The 22,702-nt window shown below is 41.4% G+C and overlaps 1 protein-coding gene across 1 annotated transcript in view; it reads left to right on the plus strand.

Moving 5' to 3' along the window:
- Window positions 1-22,702, plus strand: part of DOCK1 (dedicator of cytokinesis 1) — a 1,072,828-nt gene that overhangs the window by 187,641 nt on the left and 862,485 nt on the right. The window contains exon 20 of the mRNA XM_069239713.1: window positions 6,746-6,835. Coding sequence (XP_069095814.1) covers window positions 6,746-6,835 — 90 coding nt within the window. The remainder of the gene's footprint in view (window positions 1-6,745; window positions 6,836-22,702) is intronic.

Here is a 22,702-nt window from a genome sequence, read left to right on the forward strand (position 1 = left end):
GTTTCAAAAATACCAAGGGCTTCAGAATCTAAGTGTCCAATCTGGCCCCTTCTGTTTATTTTAAACAGAATCTGTCTCCACACGCAAGGACCTCCATGTGGGGGCTCCTCCCTTCTGACCTTCTGATGATAAGTCAAATATTTGTATCCAATCCTGTGAGGAGCAAAAATCTATTATAGGTGTTGGGATTGAGGGGCCTCCCAGTATGTCTACTATAGGGCGATACCTCTCCCCAGTAAAATTAAAAAACCAGGTCAGTAGAAATCGCCTAAGGGGACAATGCTTTTGGTTGCCAATGGCCCCCCAGTGCATAGCCTATTAGAAGTTATTAGCAAGCTATGTGCAAAAGCTGCTGCCAACCAATATGCTATCCGCCTCATTTGATTTTGGGTAAGGGCCAATCCGTCCAACTCTCCTCACCAGAAGAATGCTATTATACTTCCAAAGTGCAAATACAGTATTCCTAGAGAGCCAATGACAAACTTTATTTTTCAGTTCAGTATATGTCTCATCTCTGTGTGCCGGGGCAAAAGGAACGCCCACCAGGACTGCCACGTATGGATGCAATCAGGCAGTAAATTGAAGTAAGTAATTCAAATTGAATATCCATCAGGAAATTAAATATTCTAAACTATCTCTTAAGAACCACTTTGCTAAGAGAATTATATTTCCTCACCGAAACCCACATTTCTCAATGATGGGGTCAATCATTCAAATGGATCTAAGATGTGGCTGTTTGAATAGCCAACTCAAAGCCTTACGTGTACTTCCTTATAGCTTCCTGACTCCTTACTAGTACTGATTGCTGGATTTGTTCAAGTTAAATTTGATTCTTTAAAAAATGTTTCTCCTGCTTTCAGATTACCTCTTTGCCGGTAGACACTGGTGCTATCTCCCTAGTCAGTCTTGCCTTTAAATAATAATTAAATTTCACTGCCAACCAAATCCTCTACTGTTTTCCAGGAAACAAAGATTATTCTCTTCTATTTATGCACTCTAAGAAACTTTACCCTTAGCTTTGCAAATGACTATGGTATTACTTTTAATCTTTATTTTGACCATAGGAAAATCCATCTATTCATAGCATTTGTTGGCTGCAGATAAACATGCTGTGCACACTGTTGCCATCTTGTGTTGGATCTGGAATTTACATCTTGTTTTTTTCAAGGAAGTATTTTATGATCAACGGTGTACGTCATATCTCCTCCACCTTGAAGCCTTGTACATGTTCAGCGGTTCCTTTGTTAGATTATTTTTTTCATCCGTCGGGCTCCCGATGGACTGCTTCGGAGCTCTGTAGTTTTAACCCCCATACGACCTACAGATGACTAAGGATCCAGCAAATCAGAGATCGACAACAAAGAACAACCTACAGTTTCTGCAAACGTTGGAACAGTGGAAATTTCTAGTGAAGTTATCGACTTCCACATCATCAAGAATATTCGTCTCTGGGTAACGGAGGCTAAAAAAGACAGTTTTTTCAGGAGGTGCCCTTGGTGCAGGGCAAAATACGCATACTCAGACACCCACAAAGTCTGTAACCTATGTCTGTTGCTGGAGCACAAGGAACAGTGCCATGCTCAACCTGTTTAATAACAAGAAACACTGAGAAACAGACATGATCGTAGACTAGCACATCATATGGAGATGACAACAGAAGAGCAGAGTGAGGAGGAGCTGGACACTGAGGGGATGAGGCCTGTCATCGCCAGCCCGTACTACGTCACCTCCGATGACTCTTACAAAGGGGAAGAGTCCTATGTGCTGAATAAAGCCATCACCCAACAGACACCAGAGCCAAGGTTGGGTCCCAGGATGAAGCCCACTCCAATGACCATGAGTACATTTGACCCAACCTGTGCCAAAAAGATCATATGCAAAACTCTCTCTCCACGCTAGGGTGTGCCACAGTCCTTGAGCTGTAGTCGATACCGGGAGCATGCCTTGGTGCCAAGACATGACGAGAATGTTCACAATCCTGATCGGGTGACAAGGCCTACAGAGAGGGATGGAGCCTACACCAGGCTCACATCAGTACCGAAGCAGCCATCTACATTGAGCTGCCCATTGGCATTGAACAAACGCCCACACCAGGCTTTGGCTCTAGACAAAGCGTTGGATCTAATAAAAAAAAAAGCTCTGTATCGAGCCAGTCAGACTTCAAAAGCTCATCAACCTCCCTTAAAGCGAAACTGCACAGTCACTTTATGACGTGGAACACAACCTTGCCACTGACAACCTAAAAAGAGAAAAACACCATCCTCGACAACAGCACCATAGCCAGAGAAAAAGGCAAAAACACATAAGAAGCCTGAAGAAGAAGTAGGCAATGTACGTGAGGGTCCTCATGAACTCATGAAAAAAAAAATCATAAGGAGGCATCCAAAAGGCCAAGTCAATGAGTGCTTCACAGACTAGCACTCTGAAACAACAGCCCTTTTGGTCACACAGGAGACCCCAAGTTATGAGCAACAGCAATACCACCAACAATCAGGCTTTGGATACTACAAAGGTGGTTTCAAATCCAGAGGAAAAGGTTGAGGAACACCCACAAAGGGAACCTCTACCTCAAAACTGTGACTTGCCAACCTTTCCCCCCATCACACATCACCTGTTGGAAGGTTACAAAAGGTATGGCCACAAAGCACATCGGACAATTAGGTATTGGACATTGTGAAATAGGAATTTGTGTTGAACTCAAAACACAACCACTGAGTATCCCACCAAAGAAACAAAACTTCAGTCCTCATCATCTGCATCTGCTGAAGGAAGAGGAACAGTAATTATTACAAAATGGGGCCATAGAATCCGTCCCTATCAAACTTCATGGAAAATTAGTATATTCCCTATGCTTCTTAATACCAAATAAAATGGAATGCTACACCTCATACTGGACTTACACCCACTAAATCACTACATCCTATCAGAACACTTCCACATGGGGACATTACAGAATGTAATACCACTACTACAGGAAGGCTATCATTAGATCTGAATGACAAATACTTCCATATAACAACCCATCTGGCTTATCGCTGGTACCTGCAGTTTGTGGTAAGTGGACGCCATTATCAATTTGAAGTACTACCATTCGGTGTGACCACAGCCCCACAAGTGTTCACCCTATGCTTAGCTGTAGTAGCTGCAGGTCTACAAAGGAAAAACATACATGTATTTCCATATCTGGATGAATGGCTGATCAAGAGTTCCAGCAACAAAGATGTATACCAGATACTCAAGCAGTAATTAACCGGCTACACAAATTGGGATTCACAATAATTGCAACCAAATCCCATCTGCAACTGCTCCAGATGCAGCCTTGCCCTGGAGCCATACTCAATTCAGTCACAGCTTAATCCCAAACCACAGAGAGTCTTCAATCTCCAGAACCAACTGGCTCTTTTTCAGCCACATTGTCACCTATCAGTCAAAATGGCGATGCCTCTCATAGGTATGATGGCATCTTGCATATCAATAGTACCACTTAGCATCACAATGGTCACTAGCAGGGGGAGCATGGAGGATCTAGTGTTTGTTTCATCCATGTTGTATCACGCACTACAGTTGTGGAACGCAACATACACAGAAAGGAAGAGACTTCAAAGACCCAACCCTGCAAGTGACTACATCTTCAGAAAGCACGTTTGGCATACACTTCTATAAACTGCATGTAACTGCAGTTGCTGCATATCTACAAAAAAAGAAACATCAATCTCTTTTTCATTAAAGCTTTCATGGAAGGACTTAAGAGTCATTCCACTTTGTACACCTCCTGTACCACCATGGAATTTAAACATCGTAATAACATGGTAAATGTCCACACTGTTTGAACCAATGTATAAATGCCAAATAAAATTTCTAACATGAAAAGTCACATTCTTTGTCACCATTACGTCGCCTAGGAGAGTTAGCGAAATACATGCATTCACAAATGAGGTACCATATTTTCAAGTATTTCAAGACAAAATTAGGCTATGCATAAACCCAAAGTTTTTGCCAAAAGTTATACGACCTTTCCATTTAAATTGGCCAGTTTTCTTTCCTAATCCAGAAACAGTGGTTGAAAGGGCATTATATTAACTGGATGTAAAATTTGCTTTATGTGCTATGTGGAAAGAACAAATACATTTAGAAAAATGCAACAATTATTTCTGGCTTTTTCAAACCCAAGCAAAATTGAATCCTATCTCAAAAGTGAGAATCACTAGATGGATAGTAATATGTGTTCAAATTTGTTATCTCAAAGCAAAAAGAACGTTACCAACAATGCCAAGAGCTCCTTCAACAAGAAAGAAAGTGGCCTCAATGGCTTTTTTAGTAAACATACCACTAACAGACATCTGCACATACCACAAATTTATCTTACTCTAAAAAACACACTTACACTGATCATCAAACACTACTTGACATGTCTGAATTTATGTTTGAAGGATGTTAGAAAAAAATCCAAATAGAAAACAGTCTACAACAAGACATTCCAAAACCCATTGTGTCATCTCTACTATTAAGATTGTATCAGTTTGAAAATGCCCAACTTGGCATAAAAAGAGGATTGAATATGTTGTTTCACAGTCTTATGTAAGAGGCCATTAACTATACATTTACATTAATAGGTTTATTGATCTGTTTATACAAGTTTCTAAATCAAGTCTAATTAGAGATAGTTTTCGAATGATAGACTTTCTTTTCACCCATAGAATTCTCAACATTTCCACATTCCCCCCCCCTTACTCCCTTATGAAGAATGTGGGAGATTTGTAGTGTTGTTGTAGTGTTGTTTCTGTAAACTTGGAGTCTCTATTACACTTCATTCTATTACCACACATCATGATATTTAATGAAGGAGCTGAGTTACATTCACAGGAAATGCTACCTTATTTTTTCTACTTCTTGCAGGTCATCCTTTACTCACTATGTGCTTATATAAGTTACAGTTGGATTCCACACATCCAAATCCAAAACATACTTTCACACATTTTAATGCAGTGGCAGCCATCCTCATTTTCTTCAGAATCTCATATTTGTTTCAGAGGCAAACTTAGCAAATCATTTTCTTGCTGCAAACTGGGAGTGTTAGCAAATTATATTTTATACAACTTGTAACCAATTTAGTCTACATATTTAAAAAAAAAACTCTAATACTAGTGCATATTAATTTGAATACTTAAAATATACATTTCACTAATGAACCACCAATTTACAGAGCATTAATAATTTCCATGCCTTCTAGCTATATCCTATTTTGGGAGTAGTGGTTTCTGGGCCAGTACTTTAATAAGTATCAAGCAGATTTCACATTTGATTTCTGAAATAAAACATTCATTGAAGAAAGTGGGTTTAGTAGCTTTAATGTGGACTGAAATTATGTTGAAAATAAAATAATTTTACATAAAAGAAAAACTTATCATATTAAATATGAGAGTACCAGGGGCTCAGGTGTTACATTAGAGCTAAAAGGCTTGACCTGAGTCATGAAGCCCTGTAGTATCTCATGTATCATCATATGATACGGCTCTGGAGAATTAGTCTGGGCCCTTCCTCGTTTGGCCCTGTAAGAAAAAAAAAGACTGATGGTATATTCACTGTCTGGCTCCAGAAGAGTTTTAAGCTAAGCATGTGACCAGGACCTCTGACTCTGAAAAGAACATCAGTCTTGTTAGAAGAGAAGGGATTGTTGCAAAGGCTGGAAAGACATTGGAAAGACCAGACCAATCTTGGAGGAATGTGTCCAGAGCATCAACTTTTGGCTTGACGTGCCAGTTAAAGTAGAGTTGACCGTGATTAATTTACCTCAAAGCCTTCAGATCTGTCATCAAGGTGTCTCATTTCAGAGACAGTGTGTGCAAAATAAGCCTTTGCAGCTTTCAGTCATCACTGTTTTAATGAAAGCTAGAGTGTTAGTTAGCAGATGCGTTGTTGAGGCCATAAATATGTCCTTGCTCAAAGTTTCTTTGATCAAAACAGATTTGCCAGAAATCTTCTTTGACATTTGTGAAGACCTTGGTTCTGGATTCTGAGATTGCATAAGAGATAATGAGAAGTTTTAAAGCATTTATATGCAAGAACGTCTAGAGCAAGGTTCACTTGCCACCAGTACCTGTAGGCTCTAGTGTACGTGTCAGTCATCATTTCTGTCATACACCTTGAATAAACTTGTATGCAAGATCCAAAGAGAAACCTGACGTACTTGATATAGAATTAACACCAAAGAGTTTCGCCTTGAGCATTTTGTAGAAGGCCTAATGATCAGAGTATAAAAGGCCCCCTTGAAGATGAAAGCCCTTAAAGTGCTCTAGAGTATGATAATGGAGATGGAATTGGAATATGTTCTGATTAGGACCAGATGCTTAAAAGATGCATGCATTCCTTTAGAGCAAGAGAGAGACACTTCATAGAAAAAGTGATATTTCTTTGATTTTTTTCCATTAACAAAAGCCTACTGTGACTTTATTCTAATTGGTGCCTGCTGGTATTTCACAGTTTCCCAACCTCTTCTGTACAATATGATGCCCCTTCCGCAGCTTCCATGTCTGCCTCCATTTCTGCCTTTTGTTGTAGAAATTAAAGAGGGACTGCAGGCAGCACTGGATTGAGTATGAACACATTAGTGTTTTTTTAATGCAAATAGTAACAAGAATATACAATATTATTGCTTATGTAAAGCAATTAATTAACCACAATGTGTTTTCTTCATTTTTCTCAAATGGCATATGTTCTCTACTGATAACTAAACGTTTCTCTCCAGTTCTTGCAGGATACACTAGATGCACTTTTTAACATCATGATGGAAAATTCAGAGTGTGAAACATTCGACACACTGGTATTTGATGCTTTGGTAAGCAATCTCATTTATTTTCCTTAACATCATTAATTGAATTTGCATTTGATTTATATAAATCCATTAAATAATTACATCTAAAAGCAGAATCTTCTAAGTACCTAATAAAATTAGACTAAAATTGTGTTTTTATTTATGCAGGACCAGCTTCTATAATCATTAATTTTAACACTTGCTTGGTATCAGGTGAATGACTAAAGTACAGTGTAACTGTAATAAGTCTGAGTTGTTGAGAGACGTTTTATGGGATGCAACTGTTCTAAATGGCTTGGCAACTACCACCATACTACATTTCTGGAGGATAGCATTAGAGTGTTTTCAAAGGTTTCTGATTTCAGATTTGAGGATTGTGCCTTTAAATTTCTTTTACATATATCACCCTTCTACCTTTGTATGTGAACTCAGTATTGCACAAAGTATCCCCTAGCAAGAATAATGTTTAAAAAAACATGAAATGGGAAAATAGCTTAATCTTTATATGGCGATAGTTGGAAACTGTGTTGACTGTTCATTATGATTGCACAAAACCATAACCATGTAGAAGTTAAGTGATTTCTTCAAATGAATCGAAAACTCCTTGGACCACATTCACAATAATTTTTCAAATTGCAGGAGCAAACTAAATGTAGAGGTTGAGAAAAACATGCTGTTTGTGTATGCACACATTTATAAAACATATTTGTGCTTGAGCACATGATGCTGTTTGTACATAATTAAAGTTGCACATCAGTGGGCCAGCCACAAAATCTTCCCTACAAGGCATATCCCGGGTTGTGACTAGTACATATACAATGTAAAACTGGTGCATTGTGACGATTCAAAATGGATAATATGAATTGGTCACTTAGATCACAAAATGTCTTGCTCACCTGACAGAGAATCAGTTTTAAATCTTTTCAGAAGTTGCCCCAGGCAATTTGTCATTGCCCCCCATTTTTCTACAAAATAAACAACTGTATTAACAACCCAGCATAACCATTCATTAAGCTAACGTTCAATAGATTGTCATTCCCAAATAATAATTGATAACTGCTGGTTGTTACTATTTCTCAATAAGCATGTTTTTACATTGTAGAATTTTATAAACTTCACGCAAAAAAAAAAAAATGGATTTATGGGCACTGTGCCTTCAAGTGGGCTTTTAAAAGTTACTGCATTCATAATATATTTGAAAGCATTATGCATTAAACCACTGTTCCCATCCTCCCGCCTTGAAGACAAATACTGCAAACATTTTAACAGTACCAGTTTAGAGGCAGTGGAGCAGCAAAATCACAGAATTTAATAATTGTCACATCATTGCCATATCAAGGCCAAGTTACAAATGCTTGTTTAGAAGATGGCTTAAGGGCATCCGAGGACAGGATTCAATTGTCGGTTTTGATAGAGTTGTGTAAGTGCATGGATGATTCTGTCTTAACTAGAGATTTATAAGCACACCAGCATTCTTGGTGAAAACCAAACATACCAAGGAAACTGCTTTAATTTGGCAGCTCGTCTGCCAGATTTATAGCCCAGCAGGTTGATGAAATACTTAAAACAATAGAATGCTGTCACCCAATACAAATAAAATACGCTCAACGTGCAAAACGTGTTACTTAAGTCAGTTGATTTTTTACCTTAAAAGTAAGAACATCTACACTTTTAAACACTGAAATGATAATACTGTAATGTCTAAACCTTCGTACATGATTTAACCCAATAAAAAACAATCTAAATAAACTAGACAGTTTTGCACTAATAAAACTTTGTCGGTAATATATTAAAGCATTTTGCCCATGTGAGATTTAAAAATATAAATCTTTGCTACAGAAATGTAACTTTTATATTTTATCACTTCAATATACAAATCAGGCCTTAGCAACAAATCAACCAGTTTAATTATATAAAATAGATTGTCAGTTGACAGCTTAACATCACTGCATGTACAAAAATAAATAAAACTTGTAATACTGCGTAACTTCACAAATCAAATGCATTTTGTGAATTGTTAATCAACGCAGGAAATAGCAGGACAATGTAGGTGGAACATAGGTCTATTCTGCAAATAACTGCACAACTGATATCCCCTCCATACTAAAGTATTATAAGCACCACTGTCACAAAGTAGAAGAAACGAGCAGCACAACTATGTAAAACTGAGTGCAACATAATTTAGGTATGCACAATGAGGCACACTTGAGAGTGTTTCTGTCAATTTTACCTTATCAAATGATACCCTAGAGGTATCCCTATACGCTGAACTGGATACATCTCCTGTCTAAACAAAGTCACTCTGCTATCATGTGGTTTAAGCAGTTTTAGTTCCCGTTTGTTTCGAGACTGTGTTAAGAGGGGAGGTGGAACCTCGCAGTACTCAAAAGTTACTCATGCAATTATTATATACATAAATCCAAACACAATTGAGCAAATGAAGCCAACAGAATATGTACCTGTTACAGAACAGTTGTAGAGTTCTCAACCAGTCCCTATATCACCACACTACCTTAGGTATAAGCCTCATTTATCAATATCCTTCATTCCCAAACGAAAATAATTTATAAACAATTAACAGAGTAGCAGTAGCTTAGGTTTAAGCAGAAGGAAAAGTAAAAAGTTAGCAGGATGAACTGTAAACGGTCTACAAAATTGCTACCGGCCTAACAAGTCATTCTGTGACTTCACTCTAAGTGACAAACTAGTGGAATACATACATGGTCAGCTAAGCCAATTTAAAAATGTGACATTTTATGGCACTTAATTTGGACAGACAGGTCCAAGACGACAGATTAATATACAGGAAAACCACTACATTTTAATATGCAGTGCTTCCCAAATGCAGTTGTAAGTTTGGGGCAGTGAACACCAGAATTCCATTCTGCTTTTCCACCAGTGTTCTGTAGAGATCAGCCATTGGTAATCACACTTAACTTTACTCTGCGTTTAAGGCCGCAAGACCTGCACTATTGTTTAAAAATAATTAGCAAAAATAGACTACCAAAATCTATCTGGAAATATGTATAAAGGTATCTAACATATTAGATAAAAGCATTTCTTTACAGTACGTATTCAATTTTGCACATTCTTTGGTATATGTTCATAAAAAAATAAAGAGCAATCAAATTAGGAGTAAACAGGAGCAGAAGTAACAATTAGTCTGACAAGAGAACCGGTATATGTACATTGTCACCTTTATCCGGTCTGGTTGCCCATTTAGAATTAGTACAGGACATTAACCTGCTGAGGTAAGTAACAGGCAAAGAAAACGTAAATGGAACATTGGAAATAATTGACAGTGCTACTATGCATTTATAACACACCCTACGCAAGATGTGTAAACAAATGGATTTTCTTTTTTTTTTTTTATCATTTTGAGTGTTTTGGCCTTAGTTTGTCAGCCACACGTTCAAACTTGCTTGCGGCCAGAGAGCGAGTCTTTACAAGGCGGGAAGTCCGTGTTTTTACAACCTGCTTGATGTTCCGTTGCTTTGCTTTAGGCCCACGCCTAGGGTGTGTTATAATCTTTTTAAAGTCTGTACAGATGGAATCATACTTATTCTCGGGGTCATCATCATCATCATCGTCATCCAAGGCAATAGGCCCCGATTTGGCTTCATCTCCTGAAGACTGACAAAATCCTGCAGCTGAAGACATCAATACATTTTCCGTCACTGGCATTATTTTCTGCTCATCACTGCTTCGATCGCCCACTGAATTTTGATCAGCATCCCGGTCATCATCTTCGATGTCAGAAGATGAAGAGATATCTTGTATCGCCAAAACTGTGCCTTTTCCATCACCTTTCCTATTAGGCAATTTTGGGCTCCTTTTTTGATTTTTGTGGGTCTCTTCACTGTCTTCGTCAGACCTGGCCTTTTTCCTTTTGTTTTTAGATTCCAATTTACTCAAATCTTTTTTGGATTCATAATCACATTTTGAAGACTCTGGACGGCTCTTTCGTTTCTTAGATGCTGAATTTCGGGTGACCCTGGTCTGCCTGCATGGACTATCGGAATCAGAACTTGAGCTTTTTCTTTTTCGCTTTCCTTTATCACTTAGCAAGGCCTTTTTTGGATCCTTAAATGTTTCATTTGTGCTATCCAGGTCTGATGAACTAGGACTCATTTGTGCTGCCAGCTACAGGACTTCTGGTATTTCTTCATCAGAATCAGAACAACTTTTGTTTTTTCTTGCTTTGTTCCCAGCTTTTACAGACAGACTATTTTTGAGCAGAGAAGTCCCGTCACTGTCTGAAGAACTCTGCTCAGCAGCATTTACTTTTTGCTTCTGGAGCTTTTTTGATTTCTGCTTAACTTTAGGGTCTGTTCCACTGCTCTCTCCTCCAGAATTGGCTAAGGAATGTCCATCAGTGGGACGTCCTCTTGGAGTTGTCTTCACATGTGGAGATCTTCTAAGATCAGATTCATCTTTCAATAAAATGGGCTTCTTTTCCGTTATGCAATCATTAACTTTATCTTGAGCACTCTCCTCTTTTGTGGCCATATCACTTTCAACTTCTTCAGTTTCTCCCTTTCCACTATTTTTTTTGTGTTTTATAAGAGATCCAGAAAGAGAAAGAGGATTTATTTTGACCAGCAATGATCTTACTCCTTTTGCCTTTTCATCAATATCTTTTATAGGTGTTAAAATGGGCTTTGAAGGAGAAGACGTAACAGGACTTTTTAGGACGTTGTTCTTCTTATCACTGGTTGCATTTGCCACAGCTGTAGAGCACACGTTTTCAAAAATGTCAACAGGGACAGAAGTCGGAACCAAAAGAATGTCGCTATCAAATGCCTCAGGATCACTATTTTCAAAATGGTTATCCTTATTAGACTTTTTGTCTCCATGTTGCTTCTTAGAATTTATGAACTTTTTAAAAGTTACTGATTACTAGTGTGTATGAATGGAAAATTGTGTGAGTTTTTTTTATTAACTTAGTGCCAAGGTGGCATAGGTTTCTCGCCATTTAGTAGCCCTACATAATATAATGCACACCTGAAATGAAGATATCCCTTCAGTGCATTAACACAGTCCCATACATAAGTGCTAATGCATTCCATTAAGATTGGTGTTTGAGAGAACACTTATTTTGCTTATTGGAGTGGGAGATAAATCCTTTGATTTTCTTTAGATGGAACTTTTAAGACCACTTCACAGAAATTGCCTCAGTCTCTCCCACATGTGGGTGGAGTTCTGAAGACCTTTTGATGTAAGCACTTACCCTGTACTTTGCAGAGACATAGGATGTGTGAAAACAATGTAGGACTATGTATAAATATGCACCTAGTAGTTACTTTTGGAACCGCTAATGCTCCTGCAATGAACAAAGTATTTATATTAGAAATATGACTGGCTTGAGAATAAGACCTTTCCGATTCGTATGTTTACTTGATAATATAGTATTCGTAGCATATGTGGCTGTAGATACACATGCTTGGCATGCTCCTGAACTCTAGTGTTGGGCTCGGACATTACTTTGTTTTTCTTCAAAGAAGCTTTCAGTCATGTAATCATACGTGACTCCTCCCTTAGCCCACAATGCGCATTGTCACCTACTTCACCCTTAGATTGTTTTTTTCTACTATATTGTTTGGATGTGTCCAGTAATGGCTGTTACCTTTACCAGGCCGAGCTGTTTTTTTAATTTTGACATTGATGATCAAAAACAATCTGAGATTCCTCGAATTACTGTGAATGATGGAAATGAGGCAAGGGAAGAGTATGCAATGGTCTAAAGACTCAGCTGAGCCCTTCTCGATCTCCAGCAGAACCACTTTGAGAGTGTGGGCAGGTACAGGGTGACGAAACAAACACGCTTCTCTTTTTTTTCCACAGTGCAACATCAAGTACCCTTGGGCTGACTGCACCAGAATACCTGCAACCTTTGTCTTTCCCAAAAGCACAACAAAGTGTCCGGCAAGTCCTGTATTTCCTTTCAGTGCAAAATATGACAATTACAGAAAGGAAAGACATTTGTTGCACCTAAAGATGCAACAACAGTCCTCCATGGAGACATGGGATCTACATAGAACAAGTCTCCCTCAATTTTGAGACCGAGGAGGCATCAGATGAGGCCAAGCCCACAGACTATATCTTCAAGTGCCTCTGAGGGATAGAAACCTGAAGGAACACCTTCATTGGCATCCTCTGTAGGGCCCACAACAACACCAAGGGCTCCAATGAGTACTAGCCTGGTGTACAGTACTCCTTTGACACCCCCTATCTAAACACCATAGTGCCGAGGTAGACCACTGCTCCAAAAGGGAGTCAGATATTCAGCCCCGAACACTAAAAAATAAAGCCTCAACATGACGTGCAACTCTGCTTTGAGGCTCCAGCCGACACTGAGACAAGGCTTTGGAGCCGAGCATGCTTCCAAGGAAAGGGGCCAAACAACACCCATGAAGGCCGATTACACTCCACCTCGAGGCCCAGTAACAGACTCTTGCCACCAAAATGTGAAGGATCAGAGGCACCCATTTTTGAAAGGCTGGCAGAACTGGATGCTAGGCAAAAAAGACATTTCATCCACTCCAACACTGGAAAGATTTCAGCAAAGCTGCATATAGGGAAAGATTTCTAGCAGTTTGCTTCCAAGCCCCATTCGAATAAGAGCTAGTCTTTGCAGAACCTCAAACCCAGTGCCTCTGCAACTGCTTACATCACAAGGCCTTTGGACCTCCACCCACATGTGGGAGAGACTGAGGCAATTTCTGTGAAAGGCACAACCACAAAGCCGCAAAACCTCCTCCATTGCTTTAACAAGCCAAGATATCACCTCTGTCACCCTCACCACAACTTCATCACACCTATATTCTCTACCCCCTCCACCAGAATTTCCAGATGGACCTGTCCACTCTTCCTCTGAAATTGGCAGGCTTTAGGGAGAGAGTGTTATGTTCCACCTGCGGTGGCAGGAATTGGGGTTGATTCATGGGTTAACTACAATGTTGATCCAAGATACGAGCCACACCTAGAACAAGGCCCCCGATCATTAGGTTGAGATCACACCGTTCAAAATGGCACCGACATTTTGGTAGCAAAACTCTCAAAGAGTAAATGCACAGTAAAGTTTCTCAAATGCTCAAAGGCTTGCTCAGGACCACTCCAGAGAACGTTAAGGATCCAGTTATAGCCAAAGTGGTAACAACTATAGTAGAGAGGAAGTTTAAGTAATCTACCAGCAACTATATCGCCATCAGAGGGTGTATATCCTGGCTGATTCCCTTGTGGTACATAATGCAAGAAAGCGGGCATCCACTCAGGCAACACTAGACACCACCTTCAATACAAAGAGAGTAAGCATATTGATTCTGCTAGCAAAAGAGTTGCAGTACAGGCAACTACTTAGTGGCAAACCATCAGCTCTGGAGCTTTGCTTTCAAGATGGAACAGGTACTATTAAAAGGAAATGGAGTCCCTGATACAACACGTTTCTGAGGTCTGTAGGAAGAGGGGTGAAGAACTAGTCGCAGCGGGAAAAACAACAATTTGCAATGTGAACATCATGTTTGCCTTTCGCAGTGTTTAACACCACTGTTCTCCATTGACATGCATGGCTTCACGTTTCAGGTTTTAAACCAGAGGTGCAATAGCACCTTTTTAACTTCTCATTCAATGAGGAACATCTCTTTGGTCCCGAACTGCGCAAGATGTTGGAAAAGATCAAGGAAGCCCAAGCCCAAGTCCACTGGTGCACTACAATCAACAGCACCAAGGGTCTCCTTTTGTATGCACAAGGCTAGATGCAGGAGTAAAACACCACCCCCAGGTCAGGTGCAGTCCTAGCAGCAGCAGGCTATACATGATTTCCAGACAAGCAAGAGTTACTCACAGGGAGGTGTAGAGGGAATTATGGGAAGAGTGGGGGAAGAGGCAGCTCTGGAAAAGGAGTCCCCACTCCCAAACACTGACTCTCCAGCTATTTCACCCCGATCATTTAACATCTTTTGGGTTGAGATTACCAGATTTCCACCTTCGGTGGATGGAAATCACCTCAGATCAGTGGGTCTTAGCAGCCGCCCGTTAGAGCTAGTGACTCAAAATTCATTCTATTGCCCCCAACATACCACCACACCATCACCACCTCAGTCAAGACCGCCTTATTCTCTTAAAAGAAGAGGTTGCAGCACGCCTGCAAATGGGTGCAGTACAGCCAGGGCCCCTGGATCCAAAAGAGAGAGGGAGTCTACTCACTTTACTTTATCATTCTAAAGAAAGCCAGATCCCTCCACCCCATACTAGATCTGAGGCAGCTCAATTGTTAAATCCTGTTGGAACATTTTCAAAATTACTCTGCAGGCTGTTATCCTATTCTTCTTCCAGGGAGACTTCATGACTGCATTAGATCTCAAGGACAAATATTTTCAACATCCCTGTCCACCCCGTTCATCACAAGTCCTAATGATTTACAGTAATAGACACCATTACCAGTCCAGATTGATACCCTTTGGGCATATAGATCTTCACACAGTGGCAGTGCTGATCCATCTATGCAGAGCATCCATTCATGTATTCCGATATCTTGATGACTGCTTGATCAAGCGAAGCAATTAAGTGCAATATCTAGCTATAAACTTACTTCCCCGCCTAGCCTTCAAAGTAAATGGCAAAAAGACCCATCTCCGATCCCAAAAGATCCAACTCTTCTGGGGATGAATTTTAAATGTTGTCACTGGGACCACAATCAGCAGAGGATGATGGCATACTATCACCTGCCTCCTTTTTTTTTTTTACACTGTTATAATGAACCAAAGAGAACTACATTTAATTCTGCTCTCCTTTATCTCTTTAAGTGTTGTCCTACAAATAGTCTTTCTCCCCAGCCTATCTCCTTTTCCTGGCTGTGTTTCTTTTTCTGACTTGAATTCTGCTTCGTGTGCATTGTCCCTATATGTGTACATGGGACCCGGCTTCCCCCTTTTTTCTCACTTGCTTTGTGATTTTTACACTACAGTGCACTGACAAAGGCATAGGACCTTGAATAATGGGCCTAGCTTTTGACTTTCCAGCTAGGTACCCTGTAAGCCATCATGCACAGATTGTGAGCTCACGAATGTACTGAATAAGGGAATTTTGAGTGAAGTAATCGTTTTGACAGGAGAGCCAAGTGAAGAGATGGCAGAGACTGTCTAAAATCAGAGCCAACTGCAGATGCCAAGTATGCTGGAAAATGAGCCAGCTAATAAAGATGAAAAAAACTGATCTGACTCTGAAGAAGCTATTTCTAAATAACTGGTATGAGGTCCCAGTGAACTCTGAAAAAAACATATGCCATGAAACTGTCAGTAACACCCTTGTTGTGTTTTTTTGGGGGCTGTTGAACATCAAAGCAAGCTAACCCTTTCAGTTCACAGAAGTCTCAGATAAGGTTTTATATTCATTAATTCTTGCATTTTAGAGTCTAAACCAAGAGCATTGTAAACCCAACACTATCCAAGACCAACAATATATATATCACCCAACACACACCGTTCAGTCTGAGCTGTGTAAATATTTGCTCCTGCTGACCAAAGTCACAGAGCACATTCTTTGCAAGTGTTACTGTCTTGATATTAACAGAATTTTTAACTTTGAAGGTGTCATTTGCAACTAAGAGATTGCACAAAATAAATCGAAGCTTGTGTGTAGATAGGGATTCATAGAGTCAAGTCATTTTTCACAATAGCTTGCCAGTGATGGTATCCTTGAAAAACTCTGTTTCTATCCTTCTGGGGATTCTTATGTTGCCCTTTGTCACCCACGGTACACTATTATATATAGCCCTACAACTGCACATGGATCAAAGCCTGGTTGCACAGTCGTAGAAATTGCATCACTTATTATGTAGAGTATATTTTATCTGTATTGATGGTTAACCACTACAGTGATGTGGTTTCCAGTTTTCTTCTGCTACAAAATAATTCAAATGTTGTGTTATACACACCACTCTTTGAGTGTGATGGACCACTTTTCAAAGAACTCTACCTGAAAGTAAATAAAACTGGGTAGCTTTTGCAAAAAACTAGTACATTTGCCTGTTATGTAACATTTAGTATCCATATGCAAGTATTTCACGAATATTTGGTCTTGATTTCAGCAAATCATAATTTTGGAATATCTTCTTCACATTTCCTTTTGAAATTGGCGTTTGGTCCTGATACTGTGGTGTTTGACTCATTTTTCTTTGAATGCTATATTGCTGCCTGGTTCGTGCAAAATTTATTGTGCATTGCAAAATCTGTATTGGCATTTTTTCCATATTTAAAAAAGTCATAAATATAGACTATGAGTTTATATTATGTATAAGTCAGACATTTCTTCCTGTAAAATAACAAAAAGCCTTCCATTAAATAAGGAACCTTACATAGACGACAAAAGGTTACTAATGTTCTTAAACTTTGCAATGAACAGTTTTGCATTTTGAGTATCTTAATTTCATAGAAAGTAGTTGAAACAGTCCATAAACAAAGCAACAACTTTTTACCAAGGTAGGAAGAATGGTTTTTTTTTTCCCCTCTTCAGTGCTTTTGACTTCCATTTCCATATGTCTGTTTTATAAATGGTTTGTAGTCCTTTGAAGAGAAGTATCATGAGTCCCAGTTCAAGTTGTGGTTCTGAATCTGTGTTAATCATGGAAAATATACCATCCTGATCTGCTTTACATTTTGATAGTGATGAGAAACATATTATATAAATCCACATTTCAGCTCCTGTAGAATTGTCATTTCATTTTCTCACACTTGACAGAGAACTAGAACTTCTTTTAAATAATTATTTACTCAGTTTCTATTTACAGCTAGGTTCTAACCTTCAATTGCTCAGTGGATATCATAACATTTTATTTCAGCCTGTATCTAACTTTCACTCAAATGACTGCTTAAAATACTCAGTTATCAACATCTTCCCTAAAGAGTGAGGCTCTAATGTACCTGTTTTTGTCCCTAAGGTCTAGTTTATTCAGAATATTTAACAGCTAGCTGTCTATACCCAACACTTGTGGCTCATTGCTGGAGAAAACAGAATATAAAAGGGGGTGAAAGTTCACTTTTTAGTCATTATCGTTGTCAATAATGTGTACATATTTGTGCAGCTGACAGTATTTTCTTAACTGAGGATCTTCCAGTTCAAACGTTTTTCTGGTCAACTCAAATTGAAGCATGGAGTCAGTCTATCCTAGTGATTTTTCAACATCAGCGTATGGTTTTACCAGGATGATGTATGGAACAGATGTAAAATGAAAAATCTCTCTTGTCACAATCCTCAGCAGGTACTTCTTTGATCTAAGTATTAGAAATGTGTACTTTCTGTGGTGGTTATCCCTTGACGATATATAGAATTAAACTATTTCTTACCCTTTTGTAGGAAGTTGGCTCTGTATGCACTATTTCAAAGTAAGGAATAGTATGCACAGAGTCCAAGGGTTCCCCTTAGAGGTAAGATAGTGGCAAAAAGAGATAATACTAATGCTCTATTTTGTGGTAGTGTGGTCGAGCAGTAGGCTTATCAAAGGAGTAGTGTTAAGCATTTGTTGTACATACACACAGGCAATAAATGAGGAACACACACTCAGAGACAAATCCAGCCAATAGGTTTTGTTATAGAAAAATATCTTTTCTTAGTTTATTTTAAGAACCACAGGTTCAATTTCTACATGTAATATCTCATTTGAAAGGTATTGCAGGTAAGTACTTTAGGAACTTTGAATCATTACATTAGCATGTATATTTTTTACATAAAACACAATAAGCTGTTTTAAAAGTGGACACAGTGCAATTTTCACAGTTCCTGGGGGAGGTAAGTTTTTGTTAGTTTTGTCAGGTAAGTAAATCACTTACAAGTCTCAGGTTTGGGTCCAAGGTAGCCCACCGTTGGGGGTTCAGAGCAACCCCAAAGTTACCACACCAGCAGCTCAGGGCCGGTCAGGTGCAGAGGGGCCCAAAACACATAGGCTTCAATGGAGAGAAGGGGGTGCCCCGGTTCCGGTCTGCCAGCAGGTAAGTACCCGCGTCTTCGGAGGGCAGACCAGGGGGGTTTTGTAGGGCACCGGGGGGGACACAAGTCAGCACAAAAAGTACACCCTCAGCAGCGCGGGGGCGGCCGGGTGCAGTGTGCAAACACGCGTCGGGTTTTCAATGGTTTTCAATGAGAGACCAAGGGATCTCTTCAGCGGTGCAGGCAGGCAAGGGGGGGCTCCTTGGGGTAGCCACCACCTGGGCAAGGGAGAGGGCCTCCTGGGGGTCACTCCTGCACAGGAGTTCCGTTCCTTTAGGTGCTGGGGGCTGCGGGTGCAGGGTCTTTTCCAGCCGTCGGGAAATGGAGTTCAGGCAGTCGTGGTCAGGGGGGAGCCTCGGGATTCCCTCTGCAGGCGTCGCTGGGGGGGCTCAGGGGGGACAACTTTGGTTACTCACGGTCTCGGAGTCGCCAGAGGGTCCTCCCTGAGGTGTTGATTCTCCACCAGTCGAGTCGGGGTCGCCGGGTGCAGTGTTGCAAGTCTCACGCTTCTTGCGGGGAGTTGCAGGGGTCTTTAAATCTGCTCCTTGAAACAAAGTTGCAGTTCTTTTGGAGCAGTGCCGCTGTCCTCGGGAGTTTCTTGTCTTTCTTGAAGCAGGGCAGTCCTCAGAGGATTCAGAGGTCGCTGGTCCCTTGGAAAGCGTCGCTGGAGCAGGGTTCTTTGGAAGGCAGGAGAGAGGCCGGTAGGACTGGGGCCAAAGCAGTTGGTGTCTTCTGTTCTTCCTCTGCAGGGGTTTTTCAGCTCAGCTGTCTTCTTCTTCTTGTAGTTTCAGGAATCTAAATTCTTAGGTTCATGGGAGCCCTTAAATACTAAATTTAAGGGCGTGTTTAGGTCTGGGGGGTTAGTAGCCTATGGCTACTAGCCCTGAGGGTGGGTACACCCTCTTTGTGCCTCCTCCCAAGGGGAGGGGGTCACATCCCTAATCCTATTGGGGAATCCTCCATCTGCAAGATGGAGGATTTCTAAAAGTTAGAGTCACTTCAGCTCAGGACACCTTAGGGGCTGTCCTGACTGGCCAGTGACTCCTCCTTGTTATTCTCATTATCTCTTCCGGTCTTGCCGCCAAAAGTGGGGCCGTGGCCGGAGGGGGCGGGCAACTCCACTAGCTGGAGTGCCCTGCGGTGCTGGAACAAAGGGGGTAAGCCTTTGAGGCTCACCACCAGGTGTTACAGCTCCTGCCTGGGGGAGGTGATAGCATCTCCACCCAGTGCAGGCTTTGTTACTGGCCTCAGAGTGACAAAGGCACTCTCTCCGTGGGGCCAGCAACATGTCTCGGTTGTGGCAGGCTGCTGGAACCAGTCAGCCTACACAGATAGTCTGTTAAGGTTTCAGGGGGCACCTCTAAGGTGCCCTCTGGGGTGTATTTCACAATAAAATGTACACTGGCATCAGTGTGCATTTATTGTGCTGAGAAGTTTGATACCAAACTTCCCAGTTTTCAGTGTAGCCATTATGGTGCTGTGGAGTCCGTGTTTGACAGACTCCCAGACCATATACTCTTATGGCTACCCTGCACTTACAATGTCTAAGGTTTGGCTTAGACACTGTAGGGGCACAGTACTCATGCACTGGTGCCCTCACCTATGGTTTAGTGCACCCTGCCTAAGGGCTGTAAGGCCTACTAGAGGGGTGACTTATCTATACTGCATAGGCAGTGTGAGGTTGGCATGGCACCCTGAGGGGAGTGCCATGTCGACTTACTTGTTTTGTTCTCACCAGCACACACAAGCTGGCAAGCAGTGTGTCTGTGCTGAGTGAGGGGTCCCCAGGGTGGCATAAGATATGCTGCAGCCCTTAGAGACCTTCCCTGGCATCAGGGCCCTTGGTACCAGGGGTACCAGTTACAAGGGACTTACCTGGATGCCAGGGTGTGCCAATTGTGGAATCAAAAGTACAGGTTAGGGAAAGAACACTGGTGCTGGGGCCTGGTTAGCAGGCCTCAGCACACTTTCAATTCAAAACATAGCATCAGCAAAGGCAAAATGTCAGGGGGTAACCATGCCAAGGAAGCATTTCCTTACACAACCCCCCCCCCCCCCAAACGAAAGAGGATGAGACTAACCTTTCCCAAGAGAGTCTTCATTTTCTAAGTGGAAGAACCTGGAAAGGCCATCTGCATTGGCGTGGGCAGTCCCAGGTCTGTGTTCCACTATAAAGTCCATACCCTGTAGGGAGATGGACCACCTCAACAGTTTTGGATTTTCACCTTTCATTTGCATCAGCCATCTGAGAGGTCTGTGGTCAGTCTGAACTAGGAAGTGAGTACCAAAGAGGTATGGTCTCAGCTTCTTCAGGGACCAAACCACAGCAAAGGCCTCCCTCTCAATGGCACTCCAACGCTGCTCCCTGGGGAGTAACCTCCTGCTAATGAAAGCAACAGGCTGGTCAAGGCCATCATCATTTGTTTGGGACAAAACTGCCCCTATCCCATGTTCAGAGGCATCTGTTTGCACAATGAACTGCTTGGAGTAATCTGGAGCTTTTAGAACTGGTGCTGTGCACATAGCTTGTTTCAGGGTGTCAAAGGCCTGTTGGCATTCTACAGTCCAGTTTACTTTCTTGGTCATTTTCTTGGAGGTGAGTTCTGTGAGAGCTGTCACAATGGATCCATATCCCTTCACAAACCTCCTATAGTACCCAGTCAAGCCAAGGAATGCCCTGACTTGAGTCTGGGTTTTTGGAGCTGCCCAGTCCAGAATAGTCTGGATCTTAGGCTGGAGTGGCTGAACTTGGCCTCCACCTACAAGGTGTCCCAAGTAAACCACAGTTCCCTGCCCTATCTGGCATTTGGATGCCTTGATAGAGAGGCCTGCAGATTGCAGAGCCTTCAAAACCTTCTTCAGGTGGACCAGGTGATCCTGCCAGTTGGAGCTAAAGACAGCAATATCGTCAAGATAAGCTGCACTGAAGGACTCCAAGCCAGCAAGGACTTGATTCACCAACCTTTGGAAGGTGGCAGGGGCATTCTTTAAACCAAAGGGCATAACAGTGAACTGATAATGCCCATCAGGTGTGGAGAATGCTGTCTTTTCTTTTGCTCCAGGGGCCATTTTGATTTGCCAGTACCCTGCTGTTAAGTCAAAGGTACTTAAGAATTTGGCAGCCCCTAATTTATCAATCAGCTCATCAGCTCTAGGAATGGGATGGGCATCTGTCTTGGTGACAGAGTTAAGTCCTCTGTAGTCCACACAAAACCTCATCTCTCTCTTTCCATCTTTGGTGTGAGGTTTGGGGACTAAGACCACTGGGCTAGCCCAGGGGCTGTCAGAGTACTCAATTACTCCCAATTCCAGCATCTTGTGGACTTCCACCTTGATGCTCTCCTTAACTTGATCAGACTGTCTGAATATTTTGTTTTTGACAGGCATGCTGTCTCCTGTGTCCACATCATGGGTACACAGGTGTGTCTGACCAGGGGTTAGGGAAAAGAGCTCAGCAAACTGTTGCAGGACCTTCCTACAGTCAGCTTGCTGTTGGCCAGAGAGGGTGTCTGAATAGATCACTCCATCTACTGAGCCATCATTAGGGTCTGATGACAGAAGATCAGGGAGAGGCTCACTCTCAGCTTCCTGATCTTCATCTGTTACCATTAACAGATTTACATCAGCCCTGTCATGGAAGAGCTTAAGGCGGTTCACATGGATCACCCTCTTGGGGCTCCTGCTTGTGCCCAGGTCTACCAGATAGGTGACCTGACTCTTCCTCTCTAGCACTGGGTAAGGGCCACTCCATTTGTCCTGAAGTGCCCTGGGAGCCACAGGCTCCAAAACCCAGACTTTCTGCCCTGGTTGAAATTCAACCAGTGCAGCCTTTTGGTCATACCAACACTTCTGGAGCTGTTGGCTGGCCTCAAGGTTTTTGCTTGCCTTTTCCATGTACTCTGCCATCCT

Source organism: Pleurodeles waltl, chromosome 6 (assembly GCF_031143425.1).
Source record: "Pleurodeles waltl isolate 20211129_DDA chromosome 6, aPleWal1.hap1.20221129, whole genome shotgun sequence".
Classification (NCBI taxonomy): Eukaryota; Metazoa; Chordata; class Amphibia; order Caudata; family Salamandridae; genus Pleurodeles; species Pleurodeles waltl.